The 23,646-nt window shown below is 61.5% G+C and overlaps 2 protein-coding genes and 1 long non-coding RNA gene across 10 annotated transcripts in view; 2 read left to right on the top strand and 1 right to left on the bottom strand.

The window, feature by feature from the left end:
• Window positions 1-14,788, bottom strand: part of GRIN2D (glutamate ionotropic receptor NMDA type subunit 2D) — a 38,413-nt gene extending 23,625 nt beyond the window's left edge. Inside the window, exons 1-7 of one of the 3 annotated variants that reach the window (XM_086690278.1) lie at window positions 14,605-14,788; window positions 13,465-13,752; window positions 10,025-10,515; window positions 5,527-6,146; window positions 1,498-1,612; window positions 900-1,111; window positions 475-643 (exon numbers count right to left, since the gene is read on the bottom strand). In XM_086690278.1, coding sequence (XP_086546404.1) covers window positions 475-643; window positions 900-1,111; window positions 1,498-1,612; window positions 5,527-6,146; window positions 10,025-10,489 — 1,581 coding nt within the window. In that variant the 5' untranslated portion in view covers window positions 10,490-10,515; window positions 13,465-13,752; window positions 14,605-14,788. Of the gene's footprint in view, window positions 1-474; window positions 644-899; window positions 1,112-1,497; window positions 1,613-5,526; window positions 6,147-10,024; window positions 10,687-13,464; window positions 13,842-14,604 lie in introns of those variants that run through there. The other 2 variants (XM_086690277.1, XM_086690279.1) reach the window with 2 other exon arrangements.
• On the top strand, window positions 371-5,243 carry LOC147573716 (uncharacterized). 6 transcript variants are annotated; one of them, XR_015244991.1, is made up of 4 exons: window positions 1,326-2,828; window positions 2,947-2,994; window positions 3,398-3,642; window positions 3,921-5,243. It is a non-coding gene; the product is annotated as an uncharacterized LOC147573716 (long non-coding RNA). The 6 variants fall into 6 exon arrangements; XR_015244990.1 differs by having other exon boundaries at window positions 2,943-2,994; XR_015244989.1 differs by lacking the exons at window positions 1,326-2,828; window positions 2,947-2,994 and adding an exon at window positions 371-537.
• Window positions 14,789-16,384: 1,596 nt separating the features above from the next.
• KDELR1 (KDEL endoplasmic reticulum protein retention receptor 1) lies at window positions 16,385-23,646 on the top strand. Its single transcript, XM_086690282.1, has 5 exons — window positions 16,385-16,715; window positions 17,423-17,523; window positions 17,818-17,976; window positions 21,506-21,758; window positions 22,863-23,646. Exons 1-5 carry the CDS (start codon window positions 16,625-16,627, stop codon window positions 22,895-22,897), a joined length of 639 nt encoding a protein of 212 aa, XP_086546408.1. The 5' UTR covers window positions 16,385-16,624; the 3' UTR covers window positions 22,898-23,646.

Genomic DNA, 23,646 nt, shown 5'->3' with positions numbered 1-23,646 from the left:
GTGAGGGCAAGGAAGGGGGTGAAGGAACCCGGCTGGCTCAAGCACATAGAGGAGGATGGTGGGCAAGCCCGGCCCCAGGAGACCAGAGACAGGGGGACAGAGAGGGTTAGGAGAGTGGATGAGGGGGACGCAGAGTGGGGCACGAAAGGCGGATGGGAGAGGCGGGGAACGGGAGTGGGAGGAGGTAGCCCCAGGCCCCGTGAGGCTCCGAGAACCCGCTCTCCGGATTTGGGCAGCATCCCCCTCGGCCCCGCCCCCTTCTTTCAGGGTGCCGCCCTCCTAGCCCCGCCCCTTTCGCCGTCTCGCGTCCGTCCCCGTGGCCCCGCCCCGCGGCCGAGGCGGGTCTTCGGGGGGCCGGCCCCGCCCCTTCCGAGCCCAGCTTCCCTCCTTCGGGCCACGCCCCTCCGGCCCCAGGGCTCTGGCGCCTTGGCCCCGCCCCAGCCCGGCTCCTCCCCGGACCGCATCCCGCCTCACCTCGCCGATCATGCCGTTCCAGACGCCGTCGATCTTCTTTCCGTGCTTGCCGTTGGTGACCAGGTAGAGGTCGTAGCTGAAGCCGATGGTCTGCGCCAGCCGCTTCAGGATGTCGATGCAGAAGCCCTTGCAGCACCGCTTTTCCGGGCGGGGGGCGTCGGGGGGAGGGCTGCGGGGGAGCGAGCAGGCTTGGGGATGCTGGGGACCCCCCACTTCAGACTCCCCCATGGGGTGAGGGTATGGAGGGAGAGCCAAGCAGCAGCTAAAACTATGGCTAGCGCTTTCTGGGGAAACTGAGGCTCGGAGGAGTTCCGTGACTGGTCCAAGGTGACTGGGCTGAGTGCCAAGGGAGGAGGGGGCTGGGGCCAGGGCTGCCGGACTTCAAGGGAGTTTGAAACTGGAACTCCTGGAGATCGGGCTGTCACCTGTGGGTGCGGTTGAGCTGGCTCCGGCAGGGCACGGAGTCTCGGATGCAAGTGCCACTAATGGGGTCGGCGGGCTCCACAATGACAAAGGGCCTCTCCTCCAGCGTGGCCACGGTGAGGTGCTGTGTGTCATCCACAGGCTGCAGGAAGCGGCCGTAGCGGGACCACAGCGGGTACTTGAGGCGGAGAGTCTGCTGCTCCCAGCTGCCCACCTTGGCCAAGAGAAGGGGATTCAGGCTTCCTTCCGGGGGTGGAGGGTACGTTCCAGAATGTTCTGCCCATCACGGCCCTCCTTCCTCAGAGCGCGGGCTCCCAGCTCCTTCTCCCTTAGATGCAGGAGTCTGGGCCCCATGAGAACCCACAGGTCTAGGCTCCCACTCCCCCCCCCCACCCCCCCACCCCCCCCCCACCCCCCCACCCCCCCCCCACCCCCTGCCAGGACCTAAAAGTCCAGGCTCCTCCCTCCCTCAGAGGCCAGAGTCCAGGACCTCAGCCCTTCTCTCTGCCAGGACCCAGGCGTCTGGGTCCCCACGCCCTCTCCCTCAGTGCCCAGGAGTCCGGACCCTCTCCCATGCCTGAGGTTGGGGCTGGGACTCACCACCTCCCAGGTCCTATCTCTGGTGAGGGAGATGACAACCAGAGAGGGGTTCACCAAGAAGCCATCCTCATTGAAGGAGTAATCCCGGTTGTCCCAGGTAATATTCATGAAGTACCTGCCCAGGAGGAAGGGAGGGGACATGTGGGTACCTGGACTGGCCCTAGGCGGGTGAAGGCAGAGAAAATCCCTTCTATGGACCAGCCTCAGCCCCTGGCTGGAGCCTCTCCCCCCAGATCCTGAACACCCAAATCTTCTTTTTCTTTGTTCGGTACTCTCTGCTCACTGCCCAGTGCCCCCTGAACAAGGTCCCAGACCCTCCGCCTGAGTTTGAGGTCCTCTTAGAGACCCTGTGTGTTTTGGCCCCACCTGCCTGTGCAGCCGCATCTCTGAACCCTTCCTACCCTCAAATTCTTTCTGCCCTGAGCCCTTTTTGTGCCTCACTAACACTGAATGCAAAGTGTCCCCCAGGGGGGCCTGGGTGGCTCTGTCGGTGAAGTGTCTGACTCTTGATTTCAGCTCAGCTCATGATCTCGCAGTTCGTGGGTTCGAGCCCTGAGTCTGGGCTCTGCACTGGCAGTGAGGAGCCTGCTTGGGATTCTTTCTCTCCCTTTCTCTCTGCCCCACCCCTGCTCATGCTCTCTCTCTCAGGAATAAATTTAACAACAACAACAACAAAGTGTCCCCCAAACGTATCAAGTGGCTTCCTATCTCTAGACCATTGTAGGTGCTGTGCTCTCTGCCTGGAAAATGTTTCTTCTGTCCCTTCTCACCCTGATTGATTCTTATGTCTTCAAGATTCAGCTCAAGTGTCCCTTTCTCTGGGGGAAGCCCCAGAGGGTCTCGGGACTCCCCGTTCACTATGCAATGGTACCTGTACCGTGAACGCCTGCCACAGGGCCTTGGTCACTGCACCAGACCCTCAGTGGCCATCCTCACGCCCCCTGCTCCCCCTGCCCAGGCCATCAGTCCCCAAGTGCCACCTCCCTGCCCCCCTCATCCCTCCTCTCCATCGCCCCAGGCTTCCTGGACCCCTGCCCCATGGCTCCCCAGTGCTCCAGAACAAAGTCCAGCCTCTCAACCTGGCATTCAAGGCCCTTATGGCCTGGCCCCCCTCTACCTCCCCAGCCTCATCACCCCCAACCCCTAATTCTCCCACCTTCATCCCCCCCTGAGCTATTGTGGGTCCAGCCACCTGCCTGAGTTTTTCTCCCTTCTGGGCCTTTGTACGATGCTGATATTTCTGCCTGGAATACTATTTTCTGGTGAACTCCGAGCCGCTCTTGGAATCCTGGGCATTTCTTATCACGTTCTACCTGTTTCATCACCTGCTGGTATGTTTTCTTGCTTGTCTTGTCTGTTCGCTGTTTTTGCCTCTGCTATGAGCTGGTAAGCTCTATGAGAGCGGGGACCTTATTCTAATAATACTATGTACTCTTGTGTCTAAGGCAGTGCTTGGCACACAGAAGACTAGGCAGTAAAGGGCTTTTCAATGAATGAGTGAGTTGAGCAATTCAACTGTCAGGTCTCAGCTCAGAGAGCTCCTCGTCTTGGAAACCTCCCTGACTCCATACGCAGACCCGTGACTGTGCAGCCTCGTTTGGAAGGCTGATTGGGGCCAATGGAATTCTTTCTTTGGGAAGACGTTGGCTGCGAGATTGGGGGCGGGGGGATGGGTGGTAGACAGGATGGGATGAACCGATGAGGGTTAGCAGAGAGCGGAGATTCTGCGTGAGCAGTGGGAAGAACCGGAGCGTGGCAAGTCGGGAAGGGGCGGGGGGGGGGGGGAGAGGCAGGGACCGAGAGAGTAAGAGGGACACAATCAGAAAGAGATTGGCCTCAATTCCTGGCGTCTGGGCTGCTGTGCGTGTTTATCTTGCCAATAAACCCCCTTTTCCCTCAGGAAAGTTGAATGAGTCTCTGCTCCCTGCAACCCGAAATGTCTTGGCCCAGACAGTAACTCCTGCTGGCGCTCCCACAATGCCCGCGCCACCCCCAGGATTGCAAGCCGCACACCGTGTTGTCATTATCCCGTCCCTGTCTGCCACCCCTCCAGGACCCTGTGTTCTTTGAAGAGAAGTCCATGGGCTTATTCATCTCTTGTGTTCCCAGAGCCCAGCACGAGCCCTCGTTCCCAGCGGGCGCTCAGTAAGTATTTATGAACGAGGGATGCTCGCCTCACCTCCTCGTCCCTGGCTCCTGTTCCCCAAGTCACCAACTTCACGTCACTCTCCCTAGGTTTTCTTCTCCATCCACCCCTCCTCCTAAGCTCCGCCCACCCCTCTTCCTAAGTCCCACCCACCCTCTTCCTAAGTTCCGCCCACCCCTTCCTAAGCCCCACCCACCCCTCTTCCTAAGCCCCACCCACCCCTCGTCCTAAGCCCCACCCACCCCCTCTTCCTAAGCTCCCCTCGCCCTCGCTTCAGGATCAGAGGGCTCTCCTTCCACTGTTCTGTCACCAGACTCATCATTGCCGACACTTCCTGCGGTGGAGATGCTGTTTCCCACCAAACCCTGTCCTCCTCTGGCCTGTCCAGCCAGAGTCCACGCTTCCCAGGCCTCCCGGCGGCCAGCGCCCCGCCACGCGCAGGAGGGACCTTCGAACTCTAACAGTTCGCACGGCGCAGGCGCCAGCCAATCAGAACTGCCGTCTCACCAATCTGCATGGACGCCACTGTCGCCAACCAACCAGGCAGCCCCGGGCGCATGACGTCATTCTCGCCAACGGAAAGGATGCCTTGTCCCTGCTGTAGCACTTGCCCCAAAAAGGAAATCGCTCGCTCCCCACTTCCTCTCTTTCCTCCTCAGGAACTAGAATTCAGACACGCCAAGGACGCAGCTTGGACCCCGCAAAGAAGGGGGGCAGAGCAACAGGGCGGGAGGGTCCTGGGTCCCTGAATGATCACCTGGGACAACAGAGCCTGCGATAGCCTGGAACACTCCTGTCTGGATTTTTTTTTTTTTTTAAGATTTTATTTTACTAAATTTCTTCAAACGTTTATTTATTTTTGACACACACACACACACACACACACACACACACACACACACACACACACACAGAGTCTGAGCGGGGGAGGAGCAGAGGGAGAGGGAGACGCAGAATCCGAAGCAGGCTCCAGGCTCTGAGCTGTTAGCACAGAGCCAGATGCGGGGGCTTGAACCCACGGACAGTGACATCATGACCTGAGCCGAAATCGGACTCCTAACCGCCACCCAGGCGCCCCTTTAAGATTTTATTTTTAAGTGATCTCTACTCCCCACGTGGGGCTCGAACCTACAACCCAGAGATGGAGAGTCGCACTCTTTACCGCCTGAACCAGCCAGGTGCCCCTCATTTCCGGATCGACAGAACAACGTGTACCTCGTTTGGGGCACTGAATTGTTGGGGTCATTTTGTTACTGAAATCCAGCTTCTACTCTGGATGCATTTCACCACATCTGAGGTGCCCGCAAGTAGAAGATGTAACTCGGGGCGCCTGAGTGGCTCAGTCGGTTGAGCGTCCAACTCCGGCCCAGGCCGATCGCCACACGATTGCCACGGTTCGTGAGTTCGAGCCCCCGCCTCGGGCTGGCTGCTCTCCGTGCAGAGCCTGCTTCAGCTCTTCTGTCCCCACCCCTCCTCTCTGCCCCTTCCCCGCTCGCGCGCTCTCTCCCAAAAATAAATAAATCCTTAAGATGTATCATTATGTCTATGTACCACAAGGAAAGAAAAACGCACTGCCAATTAAACCGCGAGAAGCCGTCAATCGTCAGGCATGTATTGATTTCAGAGACATTACGCTGTGAAACAAACAAACAATCGTCTGAAACTCGCGAACTGTTGTAATCACACACTCACTGTGTCTTGGGTGTTTCTTTTCCAAGTTACCTAGTGTAACCCCAGGAAGGAGACCCCACTGTGTCCACTTTACAGAAGAGAACACCGGGGCTCTGAGAGGGGCCGCGACCCGTCCGAGGCTGCTCGGCCGGCGAGCGGGTAGTCCGGCTCTAGAGGCTTCCCACAGCCCTCCTAAGGCAACCCCAGCTCACCTGTGTAGACTCTCCCCGCGGTGGGTGCGGTTCTGGGCACGACAGTCGTGGCCGAGCTCGGGCAGGAAGCCGTAGTCACGCAGCAGAGCCTGGGCGCCTCTGGCCACCACCGCCACGCCGGCCGCCACACGCCGGGCCAGGTCGTCCCGCCAGCCGGCCGAGCGCACCGCAAACAGCCCGGCGGGCAGTGGGGCGCCTCCTGGCAGCAGAGGGGGCTCGCCCGGGGCGCCCGAGCCGCCGCCTCCAGCCAGCTGGGGCCCCACCATGAACCACACGTAGCCAGGCCCGGTGAGGCCCGCCTCCTCCGCGGCCCGGAACACCGGCTCGGCCTCTTCGCGGGCGCAGAAGAGCAGGCGGATCTGGGCGCTGACGCTGCGGAGCTGGGCACCCAGCACGGCCTCGCCCGCTCCGGGGTCGAGCGTCAGGGCCCCGCGGTGCTCCCAGCCCACCATGCTGCCATCCGTCAGCACCTCGATGTAGGACAGGAAGGCCCGGTGGCCGGGGGCACGCGTGGTCACCGCTGCGAAGGACGTCCAGTCGTATTCCTCCAGCACCTCGAAAATTACCTGGAGCTGCTGCTCTGTGGAGGAGCCCAGCTGCAGGAAGGTGGAGCCCTTCTCCTGCGCGGGGAGGAGGGGGGTGTCAGGCCCTGTGACGTGCGGAGGCCACAGCTCCCAGCAGTCCCTGAGGGGCCTTCGGTTCCCAGTGGTCAAGAGGGATCTCATCTCCCGGCAGCTGACAAGGGCACCCCGGTGGCCTAGCTCTTCACCAGACCCCTCTGCCTGTCTTGCTGAAGCACAGAGCTAGGCCTGGGGTAGGTGTCGCCTGGCGACTGAGTTCTAGGCCTATCCGTCAAAGCTCTCTCGCCTCCCCGTGCACCTGACTCTCCTCCCTGCCTGAGCACCGGGGCAGAGGCCCCAGCAGAGAGCTCTGAGGTCCTCGGGGATTACAGAGCCGCAAGAGCGAGGAGCCTGAGTCCCTGAGACATCCCTTGGAGGAGAGCCCCCTGCGGTCAGGAACACCTGTTTGAGTTTTATACGCGTGAGAAACAGCCTTCTATGGGGCTGAGCCACCGAGACGTGGGGGTTTATCTGTTACAGCAGCTCACATCACCCTAGGACACGCCCAGCATCCAGGGAGGGAACTACAGTCCCCAGCCTCCACCGAGAGGGACTACATCTCCCAGCATGCAACGAGGGTGCGGAAGGTACCGTCACTCCCAGCGGGAAGCAGCTTTGCTGGGTGGATTTGCCCTTCTCTGATTTTTGCCTGCTACCTCCACGACTTTTTCCTTTGTTGGACAGTTCCTCAGTATTCTAAATGCAGTAGTGCCCTTGTCTCCTCTTTTTTCTTCGTCCTCCCTCCCTGGCGATCTCATCCAGACCCGCGCATTTAAATACTGTCTCCATAGGGCGCCTGGGTGGCTCAGGCGGTTGTTTGGCTCAGGTCATGATCTTACAGTTCCGTGAGTTCAGGCCCCGCCTCAGGCTCAGAGCCTGGAGCCTGCTTTGGATTCTGGCGCGCGCGCGCGCGCGCTCTCAAAACTAAACACTGGAAAAAGAAGAAAAAAGAACCAAAAAACTGCCTCCCGTGCTGTCCAATATGATAGCTGCTGCCCATTTAAATTAATTGAAGTTAAGTAACATTTAGCGCCTTGGCTGCACTAACCACACGTCAAGCTCTCAATAGCACACAGGGCTAGTGGCCGTCAGACTGGACCGGGCAGATATAGACCATCTTCATCACCGCAGAAAGTTCTACCACCCGGGACGGAACGTTGCTGGCTCCTATACAGTTACCACCTCTCTCGTGGACTTCAGACGGACCTAGCCCCCTTTCTTCTCAACCTCTCCTCTTGGATTTCCCAGAGGCATCTCAAAATTAGCATGTCAACACCAGAATTCTTGATCTTTCCCCCTGGCCTCGTTCCCTCTCTTCCTATCCTTATTCACCCAGAGGCTCAGGTCCCAAAGCTAAATTCTCCTTTCCTTCTCTTTCTCTCCTGCCCGATCCAGGCCATGTTCCAGTCTTCTCGGCTCTCCGTTCAAAACATAACCCCAGTCATCTGCTCTTCCACAGATGTTCTGGTCTGCCGCCTTATCACAACCCTCGTTGGCCACGTTCTGGCTTAGACAACTATAACAGCTTCCTGACCCCTCTCTGCTAACACTTTTTTTTTTTTTCCCCAATCTTCCAGTCCATTCTCCATCCAGCAGCCAGACAGAGTCAATCTTGTCAAAATACCAGTTGGATCAAATCCCTTCTGGATTGAACACCTTCCAATAATTCTACCTTCTAGTCAAAGCCAAAGTCCTCACTGTGGTCCACAGGCCCTGCGCGAACAGGTCCTCGTTGCCTCTCTGACCCCCCACCTCCCCACCACCCCCCACCTCTTTGTTCTTCCTCAAACACATCAAGTTCCTTCCAGCTTGGAGGGCTTGGCCTGTAGTAGCTGGCTTCTCTCTCTCTCTCTCTCTCTCTCTCTCTCTCTCTCTCTCTCTCGGGCACACTTTCCCCCAGCTCCTTCACGCTGGATGTACCGCTCCTCATTCGTCAGGTCCAGCTCGGTTATCACCTCCTCAGGGAGGCCTCCCCTGATTGCCATCTACTGAATGGAGCCCCATCCTCAGTCATTATCTTTCCTCCAGGACAGATTTTGGCATCTGCTATTTGCTTTCTGTCTCCCCATTAGAATGCAAACTACATAAGACAGCAGGGGGCGTATCTTTTTTTTTTTTTTTTTTTTTCTCCTTTCATAACTGTCTTCCCCAGAAGCTAAAACAGCCCTGGCACAGAGTCAGCCCTCAGTGACAAGAAGCGGACTTTCTTCCCAGGAGTGTGCCTGTGGTTATACGGGTAGGAGACTTGGGCGGTTGTCCTGAGGGGATGAGCCCCCCCAGCGTGCAACGAGAATCCCGAGAGGGCCTCATCCTTGGCAAGTGGAGATGTGCTGAGGGGATCACGGTCCCGGCATTCAGGGGAGGCATGATGGCCCTGCGAGGACCACGCCTTCTTCCATCCAGAGATACTGAAGGGACTATATTTCCCGGAAGGCAACGAGAGGGCGCTGAGCAGGGTCCCAGGTCCCGGGTGGCCGTAAACAGAGAGGCCCACACTTATCAGGGGCAATGGAGGCAGGAGGAACCACATCCCTCGGTAGGCGACAAAGGTGGCAGCCACGCCGTAATAAGAAATCACCTCGAAGGGGATCTGCCTGCAGATCTCTGGGCAACTCCTGTCTCAGAGAAGAAAGTTGGACAGAGGCCCTTCCCACAATGCTCTGGTCAGGAGAGAGCCACGAATCCCAGGATGTAATTCTGACCTGGTCACAAGGCCACCGGCCCTCTCAGCAGGGACCTGCTGGGGACTTAGGCTCCGCCCACTCAGATGGCCCCATCCACGGCAAATGCCACCTCTGTTCCGTAGGCTCCACCCCTGAACAGGCCCCGCCCCTTCTCAGGCTCCTCCTCTTAGCGGATCCCTTCTCCTTGTCAGTCCGCACACCAGACTTGGTCCAGTTCTGTCCTTTCCTACCAGAAGTCCGCTCCAGCTGGTCCCCCTGTGCCCTCGGGGTGCAGGCCTCTTTGCGGGGCCGCAGCCCGCTCCAGCCGCCGCCCCCTCTCCCCTGCAGGGTCCTGGGTTTGATCTTTCATTTCGGCTGGGCCTGCCTCTCTGGTGGCCCTTCATCCTCGCAGGCCCACCCTCCGGATCCTCTCTTTCCACACTTTACAACTGGGGCATGCCCCTGCCCAACCCCCATTCCGCGACTGTCTCCTTGTCTAGGCCCCGCCCCTTTAGTCCACAGCGTAGGCCCTGCCACCTTCCTGGCCTGGCTCCTCGCCGGCTAGCTCTGCCCCTTCCCTGACTACCTTCCCCGGCCCACCTCTCACTAACGACTCCTCCCCTTCTCCTGCCCCTCCTGTCACCGGATGGCTCCGTCCTTCTACCGCGACCTCTGGAGCCCATGCCCTCCAGGCCAAGCCCCTGCCCGTCCCTGGCCTCAGTACCCTCTTTCCTGGCCCTCTCCCTGCCTTCCTGGCCCCCGCCTCCTCACTAGACCTCACCCCTTCCTGAACCCCATTCCTTTCCAACCGACTCTCCCCTTGCCCACCCCAGATCCCACCCCGCCCTCAGAGCTTACATCCCGGGCGGGTCCCTGTTTGTAACCAGTCCCCGGCCCTCGCTGGCCCGCCCCGCCCCGCCTCTTCCCCGGGTGCCACTCCCCCCCCCCCCCCGACTCGCTTCTCCCGCAGACCCTCAGCCCTCCCCATACTCTGACCGTCCACGCCACGCAGGGCCTCTCTCAGACCCTGCTCCTAGGTCAGTCCCCCCGCGGCGCCCGCGCCTTCTGTATAGACCACGCCCCTCCGTGCCAACCCCGCCCCTTACCTAGATCTGACTCCACCCGCCGGCCCCACTGCGGCCCAGATGCGGACCCTCAGGCTGGGCCCCGCCCCCTGCGGCCGGCCCCGCCCCCCCCCCCGCGGGTCGCGCGCACCTTGGGCGTGAGCACGAGCGCGGCGCCGCCGTGCACGGCCACGATGGGCAGCGAGGTCTGCGCCGACAGGAAGTCGAGGATGGGCGCGACGGCGGGCGCGCGCGAGTCGTCCTCGAACACGACGCCGTGCACGCGCAGCCCCGACAGCAGGTCGCAGAGCTGCAGCACGAGGCTGCGCGGGTCCGAGCCGTTGAGCACCAGCGCCACCGGTCGCACGTCCAGGCCCGGGCTGCGCACGGCCGCCGCCACGGCCGGGCCCAGGCGCGCCGCCTCGGTCGCGTACGCGGGCCCCGAGAACACGAGCGCCACGTTGAGCGGCCGCGCCCCGCCGGGGCCCCCGCCGGGCCCGCCGGCCCCGCCCGGTCCCGGCGCCTCCTCCGGGAACGGGCTGGCGCAGGCCAGCGCCAGCAGCAGCAGCATCTTAGCGGGGCCCCGAGGGCCGCGGGGGCCACCGGCGCCGCGCATCGCCTGCGGGCCCCTCCGGGCGGCCTCTGACACGGGAGAGGGGGCGCGCAGAGCCGGGGAGACCCCGGGAGCGGAGAGAGACACACAGGAGGGGGAGACACAGAGATGGGGAGACCGAGACGGGGGGGACAAGATGCAGAGAGACACGGAGAAGGGGAGATACGGGGAAGGGGAGACGCAGGGAGAGGGAGGAGAGGGAAAGGAGAAACAGAGACGGGGGGGGGGTAGAGAGGCGCAGAGTGACAGAGACGGGGAGAGGAAGGTGGCAGAGATAAGCCAGAGCGACAGAAGTGGGGGGGGGGGGTGGAGTGACAGGGAGGCCGGGAGAGACGGCGGAGATAAGCAAGGAAGGCGGGAGGGATAGGAGAGGCGAGAAAGTTGGACAGAGGGCGGAAGACGGAAAGAAGCCCGGAGAGCCGGAGACAGACCCCACGGCCACCAAGAGACCCGGACACACGAGAGAGAAACAGCACAGGGATTGAGGGAGGAGGCAGGCAGAGCAGACAGAAAACATAGGAAGACAGAAATAGCGAGCCAAGGGAAAGGTCAAGACCCCCGCCAGGGAGGTGCCCGGCACAGACATGAAAGCAAGGCCAGGAAGGCGGGTGGCAGGAGGGATCAAAAATGAAAGGAAGAAAAAGTGAGGGGGAAAAAAAAAAAAAAAAAGAAAGGGAAAAGGGGTCAGGTGTGTGGGGGGAGAGAAAGAAGAGACAAAAAGAAATGAGTGGGGCATCCCAAGGGGAGAAAACGCCCCCAGGGCCTTACCCCCCACCTCGACCACAACCCCCAACCTGTTTTTGCCCCGTTACTCCTGTCCTATCTCCCTCCCCCCCCCCCCCCAACCCCGCACTGTTCTCAATGAGAGCTAGAGAGAGAGTCCCAGTCCAGGCTGGCTTGGGGGGTTGGGGGGCACAGCTGTGGAGAGCTGGGGGGGGGGGGTGGCGGGGGTCCCTGGCTCCCAGCCCAGAGCAATTTAGTAAATTAGAGGAAATACAGCATCTCTTCCTGTGTCCCCTGTTGAATGCTAGCTGCCTGGGGTGGTCGGGCTGGGAGCCCAGACTCCTGGCTCCTGGGTCTGAAGGAGGAGGGCACTGGGGGCCTGGGCTGCTGGTTCCCGGAGAGAGATTAGAGTCTGCACTAGGGGCTTCCTGAAGGGGTGAGGGGGTCCAGACAGGGAAGAGTTCTCTCTTGGCTGTCAATCAGGCTCCTATCCGGTTGCCATGGTAGCGCAGGCCTCCTCTACCCCACAGATAGCCAGGGTGGGGGAGAGGCCCACACCCCTTCCCCTGCCTGGAGGCCTTGCTCTGCCCCCCTCCACCTGCCTTCCCAGCGATCCTGGGCCACTGTCACCCCAGGGATGGGGGTGGGGACTCCCAAGTATGCCTGGCCCCCCCAAATCCTGGCTCCCCCCGGCCCCTCCTCTCCTCTGCCCTTCCCCAAGCAGCTGGCTCAATCAGCGCTCAGAATAGCCCCCCCCCACCCCAAAATAACCCACAGCTGTGGCCTGGCCCCCGCGGGGTTAACACTCGCTCTTTCCTCTTTTCCCCGTGGCTTCTCATCCCTCCGACTCTCCTCTGCCTCAGACCCTCCCCTGCTTGGCCTGGGTCCTAGGGGACCTCAGGGTCCTGCTCCCTGCGGAGGTCCAGGAGGACGGCTCCAGCCCCACCCTTCAGGAAGCTGGATGCCCAGTCCGCCCTCGGGGAGGGCAGGCGCCCACACCTCCAGGGTCTGAGACGTGGCACCCCCAGCAGCTGGGGGGCCTCTGGAGGCCCCGTCCACGACCTGTGCCTGCAGGGATCACATTGCCCAGGCTCCCAAGGTCCACCTCCTGAGACTCAGTCCCCAGGTCCATTCCCATGGGGCCAAAGAGCCAGCCTTCTCCCCCCCGCCTTGCCCTGTCAGAGACTCAGGAGACTGAGCCCCCAGCCCCCTCTTCCCTCAGACACAGAAGCTCTAACTTCTCCCGTAGAGACTCAAGACTCTTGGCTCTGGAGCCCAGGTGCTCAGTTCTGCCCTCTGCCAGGACCCAGGAGTCCTGGCCCCCTCCTGCCCCCCCAGACTGGGTGCCCAGCCTCCTCTATGTCCAGAAACCAGGAGTCCAGGCCCCTGGCCCTCTCCTCCCTTAAGGACCCGCTTTTTGTCTCAAGCCCCGTCAGTCCCAACATCCTGGGAGCTCCCCCCACCCAACCCCAGCCAGCTCCAGCTTCCTGTCACCCCACTCAGGTCCTCAGGCTGTCCCCCAGCTGAGGAAGAGGAGGGTGCCAGAGATTCCTGGGGTGTCCCTGTCTCCATCACTCCCCCCCCAAATCCATCACAGGAGAGAGGAGAGTCCACTTCGATCAACAGCCCGCCCCCCCCACCTCGCGTCGTGCTGCAGACGGCATCCCGTTCCCCCCCCCCCCCACCTCCAACACCATTCCTTCCCCACCCTAATCCTGGTGCCCAGAACAGGCTGGAAGGGTATTCCAGAACCTTGAGGAAGGGGTGGCAGCCTGGGGCTCAGGGGGCTCGGGGCCTGGATGCCCTCAAGGTCCTTGGCGGGGGTATTAATAGCAGACTCATAGCTCTGAGAAGGGAGGGGAAGAGCGAGAGGAGAGAGGGAGAGGGACGGCCGGCGAGGAGGGGGGGAGACCAATGCGGGCAGGGGGATACAGAGGGAAGAGGGATGGAGAGATGGGAGGCAGAGGGATTCGGGGCGTCAGGTATGCGGGGCTGGGGAGAGGGTGCAAAGTGTCCGAGAAATGGGGGATTAGGAGGTCTGAGGTGTAGGCACCCAGGAGAAAGGGGCTCAGAGAGGGGGCGGAGGAGAGATCCCAGGAGACAAGGGAGCTGGGGAGGGAGGGGCAAAGACCTCTGCTCACCGTTCAGTCCCCCTCCTTCCCTGAGGCCCCTGGCCAACTTTCCCGGTCCTAGCTCTGGGGGTCCGCGTTCCCACCCCCACCCCCCCACCCCTGCATCCCCTACCCCGGCCTTACCTTTTCATGACCCTGTTCTGTGGGGGGTATTGCGGGGGGCAGGACCGGAACCCAGAGTCCAGCGACCCGAAGATTCCCCGGAGGGCTCAGGGAGCCGCTGGGGGCCCAGGCCCTGGGGCGGCGGCGGCGGCGGCGGCGGCGGCGGCGGCGGTGGCGGTGGTGGGGACCTCCTGCCTGTCCCTGGCTCTGGCTGGCTCTCTCTCCTCGTCTTCGGGCCCGTCCTGCCCTGTCTGTCCCCCAAGGTTGCGGCCACCCCAACTAGGCGAGGGCGACGCTACACATGTTGCGCTGGAAGTTGGGCCCCGGACATTGCGGAGGCTGTCGGGGTGTCCTCTCGCCGCCCCGACCCCGTGGGGATCCCCCCTCCGCCCACCTGGGGTGCCCCCCCCTGCCGCTTCAGCCCCGGCTCCTCCCCCCTTCCATGTGTCCGGTCCCGCCTCTCCCTGGCTCATTCGCACCCCCACCCTTTGTGCCCTCAGCGCCCCCCCCACCCCCCAGCGTCTGTGTCTGTCAGTCTGTCTGTCTGGGTCACCTCTGAAGCCAGTGGCTGGTGTGTGTGTGTGTGTGTGTGTGTGTGTGTGTGGCGGGAGGCTGCCTGTCTAGGGAGCCGCTTGTCCCTTCCTCGCTTGGCCACCTCCAGACCCCCCCCAGCACCCCCACACTCAAACCCAGGCAGAAACACACACATACACACACGCACACACGCACGACCTCACTTCCCTGGGATTCCCCCCTCAACACCCCCGGAGCTTGAGGAGGGAGACACACACACACACACACACACACACACACGCGTGCGCGCGCGCGCGCGCACGCGGGGGTCCACTGGGGGCCGGGCTGCCACTGCCGTCCGGGGCTGTTCGGACAGACAGGAGGACACAGGCAGCTGGGGACGCCAGACGCCCGGCCGGACGCAGGCAGGAGGCTCAGAATCCAGGTACACACCATCCATCCGGGGTTGGGGGGGGGGGCGGCTGGGGGGAGGCAACTGGGGGGCCCGCGACACCCAGGCAGGAGGCTCAGAGTCGGTACAGACAGACAGACCCCTCCCTCCCTCCCTCCCTCGGCCGCCGCAGCCCTTACAGACACACCCCCCCTTCGCCAGCCCGGCCCCAGACACCCTGACACACAGATCCTCACCGGGCAGATGGCAGGCGCAGGAGAGACCCCTGGGGGCCGGGCGGACCCACCCAGGTCGACACCCCCCAGCTGGGCACCGGTGGCCGAGGGCGGCTGCGGGCGGAGGGTGGCGGCAGCAGCCGCCTCTTGGAGGAGCTGGAGCGGGAGGGACTCACACGCTCGCTCGCTCTGTTCTCGCACACACACACTCACTCGGGATGCGATTAACATTCAGTCCCCGTCTGCCCCTGCCGGGAGACCCACAGCCCCCCCTCTTGGCCTCCCTGGGGACCCCTCCTCCTGCCAGGGCGGGGGGCGGGGAGGGGACCTCCCCCCCCCATCGCCCCCAGCTCCAGGGCCTCTGCCTTCCTCCTGGGACGAGAGGATGAGGGGTCGCAAATAAAAAGGGAGGAAGTGTGTGTTGGGGGCAGGGGGAGGGCGGGCAGGGACCCAGAACCCAGCGTTGACACAGCCGCTTGGGACCCGGACTCCAGGGCCTGGGGGCTGCCGCCCTCTGCCCCCTCCCCACTCTGAGCCTTGAGAAGGCCCTTCCCAGGTCCCTGTAGGACCCATCTTTTGGCTTCTATTGCCCCAGAAGGCCAGGCTTGCAAACTGGGTCTCCCTCAGGAAGCTAGGAGGCCAGGCTCCCAGCCCCCTCCTCTCTCGGATCCAGAAATTCAAGTCCCCGGACCCCTCTTCCCTCAGACCCTAAAGTCCAGCCCCCCCTGCCCCCCCCCCCGTCCCTCCTCCCTCAGGCCCAGGCCTCTGGGCCCCTCCTCCAGGCCCAGTCCCTATTAGGCACCCAGACAACCCGACCCCCCCAGCTCAGACCATCCTCAGGGGCCCCCCGAGTCCAGGACTCATGGATGTCACCCTCAGGCACCCAATCCATCCAGGCCTCCGAGGAAACCAATACCCTCCTTGTATTGAGGCACCTTTGCCTCTGTCACCCGTGGGTACTCAAACATCCAGGACGAAAGCATTGTCTGCTTTCCTCCTAGACCCTCCTGGGAGGGTCCGCCAGGCCAGCTGCCCAGCTCCTGTCCCTCACGCTAGAGAGGCTGGGGCCAGCGTGCCCTAAAGCGCTGGGGCGGGGGGGGGGGCAGGGAGTGTAGTGCAGGACACCTGGGCCCCTGCGGGCAGACCCCGGAGGGTTTGTGTGGGTGTAGACGCCAGTGAGGGGGCAAGGCTGTGGGCTCCAAGCCGGGGTGAGGGCTCACATCCCTGAAAAAGAAGAGTCTGGGGGCCTGAACGTGTGGGTCCCAGAGGGAGGAAGGGACTGTGCATCTCGGTTCCCGGCCAGGGTGCTTGAGATACAAGTCTGTGGAGGTGGGACCCTAAGTCTCAAGGAAGCAGGGACCGAAATCTTGGGTCTGAGGGAGGAAGGCGGCTGAGGTTCCAGATCCCTGGGTCCTGGGGGATGGAGGTGCTGGGGTCCAGACTCCTGGGTCTGAGGGAGGGGCTGGGGCTTTGCTCTCTTGTCTTTTAGGTGGGTTGGAGCCGGAGGCCCCTGAAAAGGCCAGCGTCCGGGTCCTTGTCTAGGATGTTTAGAGCTCCCAGACGGCCCTCCCGAATCGCTGACAATGGCAGGGGCTGGGAGGCCCGGCTGCCACCCTTGCAGAGGCACAGACCGCCTGGAGGAGCCGGTGCCGGATTCGGGGGCTTCAGGTCCCAGGGACCCCGCAAATTCCTACCAGGCAGCCTTGAGGGGGGTGCCTTTAGCGCCCATTCCTCCAGCCGGGAGGTACGGGGTAGGGGGCGCCCGAGAGCCGGAACTCCGCCTTCGGGGGCGGAGCCTCCCTCCGGACTCCTCCCCCTCCCGCCCTCCTCCCTCTTCCCAGCTCCTGCTCGGCCTCCAGCTCCTGCCGCGGCTCCCCCTCCCAGAGCCCCCTCCCCGGAGCGGAGCCCACCGGAGGGCCTCTCTTCCGTTCCCCCCCCCCCCACCCCCGGCCCAGCCACCCGGCCAGAACAACAGCGCCGGGGGGCAGACCCCCAGCCAGCCTGCCTCCCTCCTGCCCAGCCCTGCCAGACCCCCCAAAGCATGAATCTCTTCCGATTCCTGGGAGACCTCTCCCATCTCCTAGCCATCGTTTTGCTACTGCTCAAAATCTGGAAGTCTCGCTCTTGTGCCGGTGAGACCCCCACCGGGGCGGGAGAAGGGGGAAGAGTGCGGGGGACATCCCAGGACTTGGGGAAGGGCTTTGGAGGCACGGGGGGCCGGGTCTCTCTCTCTCTCCCCCGCCCTCCCCCCCACCCCCCCCGCTGCCCACAACGGCTTGCTGGGGATCCCCCTTCCAGGTCCGGGGTCACCGGGGGGTCAGATCCCTTCCCCAGACTAGGGGTGCATATGGTGTGGTGGGGGTGGCTCCAGGCACCCCAGTCAGCCTCCCCTGGCCCTTCTCCGCTGGCCCCGGGGGGGTTCGGGGCTGGGAACGGGGAGCCGTGGCAGGCAGGGAGGTGGCTGGGAGTTGGTGACGTGGACCGTGGCGTCCAGGAAGGGAGCGGGAGAGCGGCGGCCGGTTCCCGGGGGGCTGAGGTCAAGTGGGGGCGCTTCCGAGCCCCGACCTGGGGTCCGGACTGTGGGAGGACCCTGAGGGGGCCGGGAGTGGCCATGAGGCCTAGCCTGGGACAGAGCCTCGGGCTGGAGTAGCTCCGGGGCCGGGCTGCCCCCTGGCTGTGGGCCGTGGGAAAGGGCCCTGCTCGGTCGGGGAGGGCTGGGGAGGCCTCCAGGGACGGCTGCCCTCCAGAGCCGGCTCTGGGCTTGTCCCAGGCCCGCCGGGCCTCGGTTTATTACCCCTCGCAGCCCGCCGTTAGCCCCCCCCCCACTTCTGGATCGCAGGGATTTCAGGGAAGAGCCAGGTCCTGTTTGCAGTGGTGTTCACGGCCCGCTACCTGGACCTCTTCACCAACTACATTTCCCTGTACAACACGTGCATGAAGGTAAAGGCTCTCCCCCCGCCCCCACCCCACCTGCTGGCCCCTCCTGAGCAGGGAGTCTGGTCCGGGTCCTAGGGAGGAGGGAGTGTAGATCCCAGACTTCTCCGTCCAGGGGAGGCAGGTTCCAGACTCCTGCCTGGGTCTGAGGGAGAAGGGGGCCGGAAGTGAGGACTCCTGGGCCTGAGGGAGGAAGGGGCTGGGGTTCCAAACTCCTAGGTTGGGGCCTGTTGGAGACTCAGGCCCCTTGCTTGGAGCTGAAGCGCCCTCGTCCTCACCCTCCCCGCCCCCCCTTGACAGGTGGTCTACATTGCCTGTTCCTTCACCACAGTCTGGATGATTTACAGCAAGTTCAAAGCCACGTACGACGGCAACCACGACACATTCAGGGTGGAGTTCCTCGTTGTTCCCACGGCCATCCTGGCGTTCCTGGTCAACCATGACTTTACGCCTCTGGAGGTAGGCTACCTGGCAAGGTCCCTGGAGTGTGGGGTGGCCGGACAGCTGTTGACAGTGGACCCTCTCAGAGGGTGGCTCAGACTTCCTTATTTTAGGACATACAGGTTCAGCACGCGGGTTCAGGAGTCAGATGATATTAAGGCAGAAATAACAGTAGCACTTGGTGCCGTTCGTGCGCGTGGACTCATTGCTTGGTACAGCGGACCCATTTTACAGATGAGGAAAATGACGCTTAGGGGGTCTAAGCGACTCATCGGCTGAATGGACAGCTCGGGAATCGGGAACAGGGGCTCTGGAGCCAGGCTACTTGGGTTTGAATCCCAGATCTGCTACTTTCTATTAGCGGGACCACGGGCATGTGACTTGACTTCTCCGTGCCTCAGTTTCCCTATCTGTAAAGTCGAGGTCAGGTCGCTGTGAGGCTTTTACGGATTACGTAGCATGGTCTCGTGGTGAAACGCGTAGACTCCGGAAGCAGAGAGTGGGGATGCAAAGCCAGCTTCTACCGCGTGGCAGATGTGGGACTTTGGGCAAGTCTGTAATGTTTCTGTGCCTCAGTCTCCTTGTCTGGAACACGGGATGGTCAATTCCTACTTCATAGGGTTCTTTTGAAAAAACTTTTTTAATGTGTATTTATTTTTGAGAGAGAGAGACAGAGAGAGAGAGAGAGAGACAGAGTGCAAGCAGGGAAGGGGCAGAGAGAGAGGGAGACCCAGAATCCGAAGCAGGCTCCGGGCTCCGAGCCATCAGCACAGAGCCCGACGCGGGGCTCAAACCCACAGACCGTGAGATCGTGACCCGAGCCGAAGTCGGACGCTCAACCGACTGAGCCACCCAGGCGCCCTCAACACATCTTTCTAAAAGCACTGTGCAGGCCAGACAAATATGACGGAGCTTGACTTGGGCCCACAGGTCCCAGGAATGTCCGAGGGAGGCTGCACTGTGCCGTGGCGGGAACCCTGGGATTGGCTGTAGACCGTGGTCTTTGTGAACGTCCCATCCTTACCACGTTTCTGGAGCACTTACCCATGTTATAGATGAGGAGACTGAGGCCGGGGGAAGGCACTGGGGCTTGCTCTTGGTGGAGGAGGCCGGACCAGAACCCAGGACCCCTGACTCCCACGTTTGCAGTTACCTCATTCAGAGGGGGGGAGGTCACTTGTGCAAGGTATTGGCGCCCACTGGGTGCCTGGCTCTGTGCTGGCTATTCTGAATCCCTCGTCGTCCTGTCTGACCCCTCGGCCACCTGGGGCGCAGACCTCCTCGTCCCCGTTTCTTGGAGCGCTAAGGTGAGTCTCAGAGGGGAGAGCTCGTAGGATTGGATCCTGGGCCCACCTGCTTTCAAAGTCCATGCTGTTAGTTGGTGCGTGCTAGTAAGAAACTTATTTTTGAATCCTCGAGGGAAACTATTCTTTAAGAATTCGGACGTCGCGTTCTCGCGGTTCATGGGTTCGAGCCCCGCGTCGGGCTCTGTGCTGACAGCTCGGAGCCTGGAGCCCGCTTTGGATTCTGGGTCTCCCTCTCTCTCTTTCTCTACCCCTCCCCCGCTCGTGCGCTGTCTCTCTCTCTCTCTCTCTCTCTCAAAAATAAACATTAAAAAAGAAAATCAGACATCACGAATAGATCAAATAAACACGAGGAGAACGTGACCTTCCGTCTCCTCTCACCTTATAATTCTCTTCCCCAAGGGTGACCCCAGGGATGACAGCTGGGTGTGTATCAGTTTAACGGGTGCGTTTTTTTGCGAGCCTCAGTCAACCTGAGTTGCTAAGAGCCGTGCTGGAGGATTCTGAGCGATTACTGGAGTCCTAGCACCAGTGTAGGAATCCATTTCTACCTACATTGGAGCTGTGCATCCTTGGGCCTCAGTCTTCTTATCTGTATAGTGGGGATAATAATAGGATTTACTACACAGGATTAAGACATAAGCCAGTTAATACCCATAAAGCGGTAGGGCAGTGCCTGGGATGTGGGAGGTACTAGGTAAGCGTGAGTTGTTATGAATACATCCTGAGGTCCCCACTTTTCTGTCCCCGACCAAAACGACTGAGGGGGAGCCACACCTGCCATCTGGCCTGGTCCTCTCAGGGGAGGTTTCGGTGGGTGTAGGGACCAAAAGTCCCACCAGGTGGGACTTTCAGATTGCCGAGGACTGAAAAGGGGCTGGCAGATGTCTGTTGCCTCTCCGTCCCCCTCCGACGCTGCCCTGTCCCGCTCACCAGTGATGCTGGTGACTGCTTCCTAAATGGGGGCCCGTGACGGACAAGTGAACAGGAAGCTTGTTCTCATTCACACATTCAGTCGTTCACCGAGTACGTGGCTGGCACTGTGGCCGCGGGGTGAGCTAGACGGAGGATCCTGGGCCTCACGGAGGCCGCTTTGTTCTGGTGAGAGCTGCCAGGGAGGAGCAGAGGGGGTGATGTGACCGTCCTGGGGGTAGGACCGGTCAGGGGAGGCCCCTCTCAGAGGTGATTGACGAGTGAGGCTGGAAGGAGGTAGGGGAGGCAGGTTGCGACAATCCGCAGGGAAGAGCTGAGGGGACAGCAAGTGCAAAGGCCCTGGGGCAGGATGGAGCTTGGGGGACCAGAGCGAAGGCCTGGGTGGCCGCACCCTGGAGAGCGAGGGAGGAAGTAGGAGATGAAGCTGAATTGGGTCCTGAGGGCCAAAGTTAGCAATTTGGATCTTATTCTAGCTGTGATAAGCAGCGGTGACTGGAGGATTTTAAGCCAGGGAGTGACAGGGTGCGATTTATGTCTCTGAAGATTGCACGTTGAATGTCGTCCCAACAAGGGCACGGAAGTCATCCCCATTTTATTTTATGTATGTATTTGGTTTTTTCTTTGTTTAAAAAAAGTTTTCTTATTTTTATTAAAAAAATTTTTTAATTGATTTGAGAGAGAGAGAGAGAGAGCGCGCGAGCGTGCACGGGGGGTGGGGCAGAGAGAGAGGGAGACACAGAATGTGAAGCAGGCTCCAGGCTCCGAGCTGTCAGCACAGAGCCCCACGTGGTGGGGCTCACTCGTGAACCAAGAGATCGTGACCTGAGCCGAAGTCAGATGCCTCACCGACTGCGCCCCCCAGGCGCCCCAATTCCCATTTTAGAAATAAGGAAGGAGAGGCTGGGAGAATCTGGGTCTCCTGCCCAAGGTCTCACAGAACGCAAGTCTCAGAGCCAAGATTCCGACCTGGTCTGCCTTTTGAAGGGGCAGGTGCTCGTGAGCCCTGCCTCCGGACCCTGGGTTCGAATCCCGGCCGCGCCGCTTACTGGCCCCGTGGTGTGGGGCAGATCTCTGGGCCTCGGTTCCTTCGTCTGGAGAATGGGGATGCCAGTGACGGCATCTCACGGGGTGGTCATGAGGATTAGAAGGGAGAAGAGATGCGCCACGGGCAGGGCAGCGTCTGGCACACGGTGACTGCCCAGCGAGCGGTCCCGTGTCGCCGCGCCCGCGCGGCCAGATTCCAGCCTCCGCCTTCTTTCCCGCCCCGTCCCCTCCCGCCTCATCTCCCCCCCCCCCCCCCCCCCCCGCAGATCCTCTGGACCTTCTCCATCTACCTGGAGTCGGTGGCCATCCTGCCGCAGCTGTTCATGGTGAGCAAGACGGGGGAGGCGGAGACCATCACCAGCCACTACCTGTTCGCCCTGGGTGTCTACCGCACCCTCTATCTCTTCAACTGGATCTGGCGCTACCACTTTGAGGGCTTCTTCGACCTCATCGCCATCGTGGCGGGCCTGGTCCAGACGGTCCTCTACTGCGATTTCTTCTACCTCTACATCACCAAAGGTAGCCGGCTGCAGGGGACCCCGCCCCGGGGCCCAGGCTCCGTCTCCGCGGCCCCGTCTCCCTCAAGGGTGGGAAGGTTCCCGTCTCCCAGGGTCTTGGGTCCCCGGCTCCCAGCCCCGCTGGGGATTCAGACCTCCAGCCACCCTCCCCCGCCGTGCGGCGGTCGCCTTGGCTCCTGCGTCCCGAGGGGAGACCAGCAAGGCATCAGGGGGCTGCCTTCTGGCAGAGCAGCTTCCTCCCTTGACCTCACGAAGGGCGGGCATCCCTCTCCTCGGCCCCTGGGCATACTGGGGAGGAAGAGACAGGACAAAGAGGGCAGCACTGGCCGCCGACTTTTCCTCTCTCGGAACCTGTCCTGAGGGTCCAGATCCCGGAAGGCAAAAAAAAAAAAAAAAAAAAAAAATCAGTTCCTATCTCCCCAACCCCAGCAGCGCTCCGAGAAGGGAGGGTCTGCTCCCTGTTGCTTGATCTCCGTCCTCACCCTTAGGGACTCAGGCCCACAAAGCTTCATTCATTCATTCATTCATTCAACCAACCCACCACCCACCCACCCGACCAACCCAACCAACAACTGTGTTGGGCCCTTCCTGGGGCCCCGGCCACGGCCAGGCTCTGGGGGTGCAGCGGAAGGAGAGAAGGTGGCCCTTCCCCTTCCCTGGGTTCCGACTGGGGGTGATGGTGCGCGAACAAGGAGAGGGAGATGGTTGCAAACAGGGAGAAATGCCGAGAGAGAAGGAAGCCAGGGATATGTGTCAGTGAAGAACAGGGGGCTGCTTTACACGGGGAGGTGGTCAGAGGAGACGACGGTGAAAGCAGGGACCCGGGAAATGAGGAGTCGGTCAGTGCGAAGGAAAGCGGGGAGGTGGTGGAGGGCGGAGGTGTGGAGGCAGCTGGCCTCCGGGTTAAGGCTGGGAGGGTGTGGGGGGGCACCTGGCCAGCGCTGCCAGACTCTTGGACCCCATCCTTCCGCGATCTGAGGCCTCGACCCGAGAGTCCTTCGAGGACCCTCGAGGACCCCCCGCCAGCCCAGCGTCCCATCCGCAGGGCCCCTTGGTAATGCTCCCCCCTCCCCCCCCCCCCCGCCCCTGCTCTGTCTCCTCGCAGTCCTGAAGGGGAAGAAGCTGAGTTTGCCGGCGTAGCCCTGGTCCTGGCCATCCCTCTCCTCGGCAGCCCGCGAGAGGCAGAGGAAGGCAGCGAGAAGACAAGAGCCTTCCCGTCCAGGGGTGACTTTTTAAAGAACCAACCTCTCCGCACTCCCCAGCCTCCCTCCTGCCAGGTTTCAGGGGGGCGGTGGAGGACCCGAGTCTTGGGGAACTCAGGACCTGGGCTGTTTGTAGTTTTTTTGCCTTTTAGAGAAGAAAACAAAGCAAAAAAAAAAATCTTTCCACGATTTAGTTTTTGATTCAGATGACTCCTTTCTCTTCTACTCTCTGGCCCCCTGATTTTTATAAACTGTTTCCGAGTGTCCCGTGGGGCGGGGCAGGGTCCGAGATCTTTTCCCTCCCGTCAGACCCCGGCTCCCTTCCAGATCCTCCCCTGCCAGCCCCGCCACTTGCCAAACACTAAATCTACAGACGCACACCCTTCTGACCTCCCCCCGCCGGCCATGAACATGGCGCCCCCCCCCCCCTCAGAAGTTCTGGAATGGGGAGAGGGAGGAGGGGAGGGACGGTCTCCCTGATTTTTCAATACAGTTTTTTTTCCCAGAGTTTGGTTTTTTTGGTGTTGTCCTCATTTTTTTGACAATTGAGGGGGGCGAGGGGCTGGGCGTGGCAAGGGGGCTGGCCCGAGGGTCAGTGTGGCTCGGCCGCCATGTTTTTGTACAGAATTGACGGTTGATTCTTTGTTCTCTTGAAATAAACCGAGGAAAATGATGCCTCTTTCGCTA

The sequence above is a fragment of the Puma concolor genome, chromosome E2 (genome assembly GCF_028749965.1).
Source record: "Puma concolor isolate L17-30 chromosome E2, mPumCon1.1.hap2, whole genome shotgun sequence".
Lineage (NCBI taxonomy): Eukaryota > Metazoa > Chordata > Mammalia > Carnivora > Felidae > Puma > Puma concolor.
The sequence above is the reverse complement of the archived record's forward strand: the minus strand, read 5'-3'. Positions and strand labels throughout refer to the sequence as shown.